The sequence below is a fragment of the Eriocheir sinensis genome, chromosome 53 (genome assembly GCF_024679095.1).
Source record: "Eriocheir sinensis breed Jianghai 21 chromosome 53, ASM2467909v1, whole genome shotgun sequence".
In the NCBI taxonomy this organism is placed as follows: Eukaryota; Metazoa; Arthropoda; class Malacostraca; order Decapoda; family Varunidae; genus Eriocheir; species Eriocheir sinensis.
In genome coordinates, this window is record NC_066561.1 from 5,191,787 (window position 1) to 5,199,286 (window position 7,500).

At 40.8% G+C, this 7,500-nt stretch overlaps 1 protein-coding gene across 1 annotated transcript in view; it reads right to left on the reverse strand.

The window, feature by feature from the left end:
- The window catches only part of LOC126983114 (muscarinic acetylcholine receptor DM1-like), a 288,456-nt gene that overhangs the window by 91,047 nt on the left and 189,909 nt on the right, over positions 1 to 7,500 (reverse strand). Inside the window, exon 7 of the mRNA XM_050835611.1 lies at positions 1,000 to 1,090. Within this exon, the coding sequence (XP_050691568.1) occupies positions 1,000 to 1,090 (91 nt within the window). The remainder of the gene's footprint in view (positions 1 to 999; positions 1,091 to 7,500) is intronic.

Here is a 7,500-nt window from a genome sequence, read left to right on the forward strand (position 1 = left end):
AGAGATGAAGAGTATGAAGAGAAGAGGAGAGAAGGGCATGGAAGTGAAGGAGAGGAAGAGAGGGTATCAAAGAGGAGATTAGGAGGAGGAGGAAACTTAAGAAGAGATGAAGAGTATGAAGAGAAGAAGAGTGAAGGGCTAGGAAGTGAAGGAGAGGAAGAGAGGGTATAAAAGAAGGTGAAAGAAAGGAGGAGGAGAACACATCAAGAGAAGAAGAGTATGAAGAGAAGAAGATGAAGAAAGGTGTTAGTGTACCTGTGTTCAAGGAGGGATATTTCTGTACATCGGCCAGTTTTAAGTGGAAATTCTATAGAGGCGATCGCCGCCACTGGTAACGATAAAAACAAACAAAAAGACTGTGTAAGCGGCCCTAAGGTTCTTCGTCTCATCAGCTCTCCTCCTCTTACTGATAGTCTTCTACCTCATATATTCCGCCGCCATGTTGCCTCTCTTTCTATCTTCTATGGTTATTTTTACGCTGACTGCTCTTCTGAATTTGCTAACTGCATGGTGAGATTTTCCTTTGAAGTCTGGAAAGTACTTGACATTCTTAGCCTGTGGAAACAATAACAATAGACTACAAGCGATTTTTTCAACACTAAATTGACCCATCTTTCGGCCACCTCTTTGGATTCTTTTTAGGAGCAGCGAGTAGCGGGCTTTTTTTTATTTATTATTGTTTCCTTTTTTGTGTGCCCTTGAGCTGTCTCCTTTGTTGTAAAAAAAATAGCTTACTCTTTTCTTTTCCTTCTTTTTCAAGGTTAGACTCTCCTTCGAAATCTAGAAAGTAGTTGATATTCTTAGCCTATGAAAACAATAACAATAATAAAAACAGGTCAATAAGTATACAAAAAGTAACAGTGAAAATAAAAACATCATCATCCCCATGTGTCGGTAGGCCTACAACAAGCTGACGTGTAGCCTTTAGGAATGCTACAAGAGCGAGTCCTTAATAGCTGACGAGGGCGTCGCCGTGACCACCGACAGGACGTGACTCACCTCATAGATGGAATACCTGTTGATCCGCGTCTCCACAACTGTCACGTCCACACCTGTCGCCGTAAGGTTGGTGCCGTTGAAGACATCGTACCTGTGCACCGAGGAAAGGGAAAGGCGGGTTAGTGTACCTGTGTGGAGGGGGCGAAGATTGTTTTTTTGGGTTCCTGATTAATTAAAGGAAAAGTTGTGTGTGAAGAGATGGAGAGTATGAAGAGGAGAGGAGAGAAGGGCATGGAAGTGAAGGAGAGGAAGAGAGGGTATAAAAGAGGGTATTAGGAGGAGGAGGAGGAGGAGGAAACGTAAGAAGAGATGAAGAGTTTGAAGAGAAGATGAGTGAAGGGCTAGGAAGTGAAGGAGAGGAAGAGAGGGTATGAAAGAAAGTGAAAGAAAGGAGGAGGAGAACACATCAAGAGAAGAAGAGTATGAAGAGAAGAAGATGAAGAAAGGTGTTAGTGTACCAGTGTTCAAGGAGGGATATTTCTGTACTTGTTTTATAAGGTGTGTGAGTACCTGTGTGATAAAGACGAAAGGTGTGTTAGTGTACCTGTGCAATTAAGACGAAGATAGGTGTTAGTGTACCTGTCTTCAAGGAGCGATTTTCTTGTACTAGTTATGAGGAAAGGTGTGCGGGTACCTGTGTAAATGAGACGCAAGGTGAGGTGAGGAAATAAAAGGAGTGTTAGTACCTGTGTAATTAAGGAAAGGTGTGTTTGTGTACCTGTGTGGAAGGGGATAAGAGTTTGTGAGTGTTACCTGCGAGAGAATGGTTATGTAATACCTGTGTGATTAAAACAACAGGTGTGTAATTATAGGGAAAGGTGTTAATGCTTGTGTAATTAAGGGAAAGCTGTGTTAGTAGTACCTGTGTAAATACAAATGACTACCCGAGTAATTAGGGAAAAAAAGGTGTTGCGTTTACCTGTTGTAGTGTACCTGTGTCATTAATTAAGGAGAAAGGTGTGTTTGTATATGAATAATTAAAGGAAACGATGATTAACTACCTTCCTAACTCATAATTCATCTCCTCCTCCTCCTCTTCCTCTTCCTCCTCCTCCTTCTTCTCTTCCTCTTCCATTACTTCCTCCATTGTTTCCCATTATACTTTTTTTTTTTTTTCTGTGAAGCGTCTCTTTATTATATTTTTGTTGCATTAATGTCTACCTTGTCTTTATAGTTTTCTTTTCACCGTACACGAGAGAAGAAAAGAAGAAACTATTTGGTCGTGGGTGCAGAGAAAGTGTGAAGTATTAATGAAGGTGAAGGAAAGGAGAATGAAAGGGGAGGGGAGGAAAACAATGGAGAATAAGTATGAATGTGAGTGGGAGGAGGAGGAGGAGGAGGAATAAGAATAATAAGAAGAAAAAGAAGAAAATGAAGGAAAAGAAGTAAAAGAAGAAGAAAAAAATAGGAAAAAAAAGATAGAGAGAAAAGAAAAACAAAAAATGGAAAAGAAGAAAAGAAGAAGAAATAAAGGGAGAACAAGAGAAAGAAGAAAGGAAGGAAAAGAAAAGAAAAAGAAGAAAAAGAAGAAAAAAAGGAGAAAAGACGAAAGTTGAGATTACGAGTATATTATATTAATCAAGAGACCTACAATATATAAATCGTAGAAGAGAGGAAGAGAATGACAAAGAATACGAAGGGGGAGAGGAGTGAAAGACATGGAGGGGAAGAAAAGAAGAAGAAAAAAGAGGAAAACAAAAGTTGACGTTAAGTTCGGTTAATTAAAAATGGCTAATGAGAGATATAATTGGAAGAAAAAAAAACATGAAAGGAGAATAATGAAGAAGAGGAAGGGAGGAAGAGCAAAGGGCATGGAAGGGAAGAGGAGGAAAGAAGAGGAAGAGGAAGATCAAAGTGAGGCCTATGTTATGTTAAGAGGCCTACACGATACATAGAAGAAAAAAAAATCATAAGAGGAGAATGAAATGATAAAAAGTGCAAAGGGAAGAGGAAGGAAAGACATAGGAGGGAAGAGGAGGAAAGAAGAGGTAGAGAGGAAGAGCAAAGAGGAGAGAATTGACAATCAGGAAATGAAGTTAGGGATTGAGAAAGATGGAGAGGACTGGTCACACACACACACACACACACACACACACACACACACACACACACACACACACACACACACACACACACACACACACACACACACACACACACGTCAGCTTGTCAAAATGTGTGTTACTTATTTATACTCTTAATATAATCGTTTTTTAGTTGTTTTCTTCTATGTCTTCAGTTATCATTTATTATTTCTTTCTCTTTCTCATTTTCTTCTCTTTTTCTTCTCTTCGTTTTCCTGTTATTCCCTCTACGATTATTCTCTTCTCTTTCCTTATTGCTTTTTTCTCCTTCGTTGTTTTCTCTATACAAGTTTTTTTCTTCTTTTTTCTTCTCCTTTCTTTTCATTCTCATTGGTTGGCTTCCTTTTGTCTTTTCCTACTTAACCATTTCTATTTCTTTTCTTGTTTTTATTTTTTGGTGTTGTCCTCTTCCCCTTTCTTGTCTTCTTTTTCTTCACATTTTTCGTTCTTTTTATTTGTCCTCACCCATTCTTTGTTGTTGTCCTTTTCTTCCTCGTCCTTCTTATACCATCGTTATTTTCTTCTCTTTTTGTCTTCGTTAATTGTCTTCCTCATCCTCAATCATTTTTCTTCTTAAACAATCATTCCTTTTTATTCTCTGTTGTTGTCCTCACTCATTCTTTGTTGTTGTCCTCTTCTTCCTTTTCCTTCTTATACCATCATTATTTTCTTCTCTTTTTGTCTTCGTTAATTGTCTTCCTCATCCTCAATCATTTTTCTTCTTAAACAATCATTCTTTTTTATTCTCTGTTGTTGTCCTCACCCTCTTCCTCCTTGGTCCCCTTATTCAATTATTCAAATTTATATGTACTCTTTATTCCCACGTTTGTCCTCCTCCTCCTCCTCCTCCTCCTCCTCGTGTTTCTTCTCCTCCTCTTCATTCAATCCCTCCTAATCCAACTTCTCACCATCCTCTTTTTCCTCCTCTTCCTCTTCCTCTCATCCTTTTCTAATTGATCCTACTCCTCTTCCTTCTTTTCCTCTTCCTCCTCCTCCTCCTCCTCCTCGTGTTTCTTCTCCTCCTCCTCCTCCACACACACACAGGGCGGCGACAAAGAGCGTTTAATACTCTACGAACCAGCTAGCGTCCGCCACAAAAATGGACTCTTGTGTTTCGGGGTCCGCGGCGGGTTATAATGAATGCAGGCCTCCTCTGTTTATTTTAATACCGACAGGCGCCGAGAGAAGAGCTAAACATTAATTTAACATTCATACCTGGTGTTTGGGGCAGGTGGTGGTGGTGGGGGGTAAGGGGGGTGAGGGGAAGGGGCGAGGGAGGTTGGTGGTGGTGGAGGTGAGGAGTGTGGAAGGGGAGGTGGAATGGGAGGTTGGTGGTGAGGGGAGGATCGTAATGGGGGAGGTTGGAGGGGGTGAGGGAAGGGGTAGTGGTGGTGGTAGTAGTGGTGGTGATGGTGGAGGTGGTGGGGAGGGAGAATGGAGGATGGAAGGGGAGGTGGAATGGAAGGTTGGTGGGGAGGGAAGGTTCGTAATGGGGGAGGTTGGAAGGGGTGAGGGAAGGGGTAGTGGTGGGGGTAATGATGGTGGTGGTGGGGGAAATGGTGATGAAGGGGTTTAGTGGTTTTGGTGATGGTTGTAAGGGGTTGTGGGGGAGTGAGAGGAGTTACTGGTGGTGGTGGTGGTGGTGGTGGTGACGGGTTTTAGTGCTTTTGGTGATGGTTGTAATGGGTAGTGGGGTGGTGAGGGTGGTTACTGGTGGTGGTGGTGACGGTGGTGGTGGTGGTGGTGGTGGGTGATGATGGTGGTGGTGGTGGTGGTACGTGGGTGCTCTGTTATCTAGTCACGTGTTTTTTTATGTAATTGCGAGCTTTTATTATTATTTTTTTTCATGTATTTACAAACCTTCATTATTTTATTTATTCATTTATTTATTTCCATTTATTCAGTTTCTTTTTTTAAATTTATTTGTCATCATTCAGCACTCTTTTCATCAACTGGCAATCGTTAAGCATCTTTTTTAATATTTTTTTTTATTATTAAGTATTTATTATTATTATTATTATTATCAGCATTTTTTTTAAATTTATTGGCATCATTCATTATTATATTTCATTTGTTTGGCTTTCAGTAATCATTATTCAGTATCTTAATATATTTGCCTTTCAGTAATATTCTTCATTAATTGTCATCATAAAGTAATTCATTTCATTTATTTGCATTTCAGTAATATATTCCTCATTTACTTGCTTTCATTCCATAACTTATTTTCTTCATATATTTTCCTTTCAGTAATATTCTTCATTAATTCACGTATCGCCTTTCAGTAACATATTCCTAATTTACTTGTCTTCATTCAATAACTTCCTTCATTAATTTGCCTTTCAGTGATTCAGTAACTTATATATTTTCCTTTCAGTAATATTCTTCATTAATTGCCACCTTTCAGTAATATTTTCCTAATTTACTTGTCTTCATTCAGTAACATTCTTCATTAATTAGCAACCAGTCAGTCAGTCAGTCAGTTTTTATCGAAGTTTTTCCAAAGGTTAATCAGTTCGAGATGGTCACCTGAGGATGTAGTGCCCGTGAGCCTGTTAGACCACCTGTTCATTCCTTTTTGGTATATCTTAATGAGGCACAGACAGAGAGACAGACGGATAGTGACGGAAGCATTATCACCGGTGGCTCTGGGTTTGGTGTTTAACTCGAGATCAAGAGGTTGCAAGTTCGATTCCAGGTCACGGCGGCTTCTCACACACACACACACACACACACACACACACACACACACACACACACACACACACGACGACGAGAAAGGGAAAGAAGGAGGAGGAAAACGAGGAAGAAAACGACGACGATGACGAGGAGGAGGAGGAGGAGGAGGAGGAAAATAAAGAATACAAATTAGACAAGACTGGAGGACAAGAAACAAACAAACAAGCAAACTAACACAAACACCATCTCAGAAGCAAATAACCAAACACACACACACACACACACACACACACACACACACACACACACACACACACACACACACACACACCATGTCTGAAGAATAAAAAGAAGTACAGTTTCGAATGGCTTAAAGAAGGAGATTGTCGAGGCAGAGAGTGTCCAGCAAACGAAGGAGAGGTTGGGCAAATATAGACAAGGAGACAGGACCATCCGATCTTAGTTCAGGCCCGGGAAACCCAAAAAAAAGGTAAATACAATAGGTAAACACACACACACACACACACACACACACACACACACACACACACACACACACACACACACACACACACAGAAGTAGCGGTTTTTTTTTTCATTAGTTTTCTTTTTATTTTACGCCCTTGCACCGTCTCCTCTGCTGTAAACACACACACACACACACACACACACACACTCCTGGCCGAGCTGTATGGTCCTGGCTACCTGGCTCGGGGGGCTCATTAACTACCTTTTTAATCCTTGCTACGCGGAGGCGGTTGATAAAAATAACGTGGCTGGGGGAATGGCTAACGGCGATCATTTAGGAATAAAAAAATGTTGGTGGATTCGTCGGGTTAACTATTCCTCCTCAAAAGACCGTATTGGCTCTACATGCAGCGCCATAAGCGGCCACCCGGGGTACTGTCTAATAGGAGGTACTACATTCTTCTTCTTCCGCAGCATTATTATCCCGTTTCTATGCGGGGTCGCTGTTCTTGATGAGTCTCCTCCATCCAACCCTGTTCTCCGTCACTTCAAGGTCCAAGTTCTTCTCCCTGTCGTCCGCCACAATACAGTCCTTCCATCTCGTACTGGGTCTTCCTCTCTTCCTTCTGCCACCCACTTCCAAGTCCATTATCTGCCTTTCACGACTCCCTTCCTCTCTCCTCATGACTTGACCAAATAGGAGGTACATGCCAGAGTGAATTCGGTTCTTTCTCCTATTTTGTAATTCGGGAGGACAAGTTATTGTTTGGAGCTAAATGACTTCATACGCATCTCCTCCCGAAATTGACCTCTCTTTTGGGCACTCTTCATAACTCCTTCTCTTTTATAGGGGGCAAGGTAAGGTTGAATTAGGTTGTGTTTGGCAAGATTAGGTTGAATTAGGTTGTGTTTGGCAAGATTAGGTTGAATTAGGTTGTGTTTGGCAAGATTAGGTTGAATTAGGTTGAGTTTGGCAAGATTAGGTTGAATTAGGTTGTGTTTGGCAAGATTAGGTTGAATTAGGTTGAGTTTGGCAAGATTAGGTTGAATTAGGTTGTGTTTGGCAAGATTAGGTTGAATTAGGTTAGTTGAGGCAAGGTTAGGTTGAATTAGGTTGAGTTTGGCAAGATTAGGTTGAATTAGGTTGAGTTTGGCAAGATTAGGTTGAATTAGGTTGTGTTTGACAAGATTAGGTTGAATTAGGTTGAGTTTGGGAAGATTAGGTTGAATTAGGTTAGGTGAGGCAAGATTAGGTTGAATTAGGTTGAGTTTG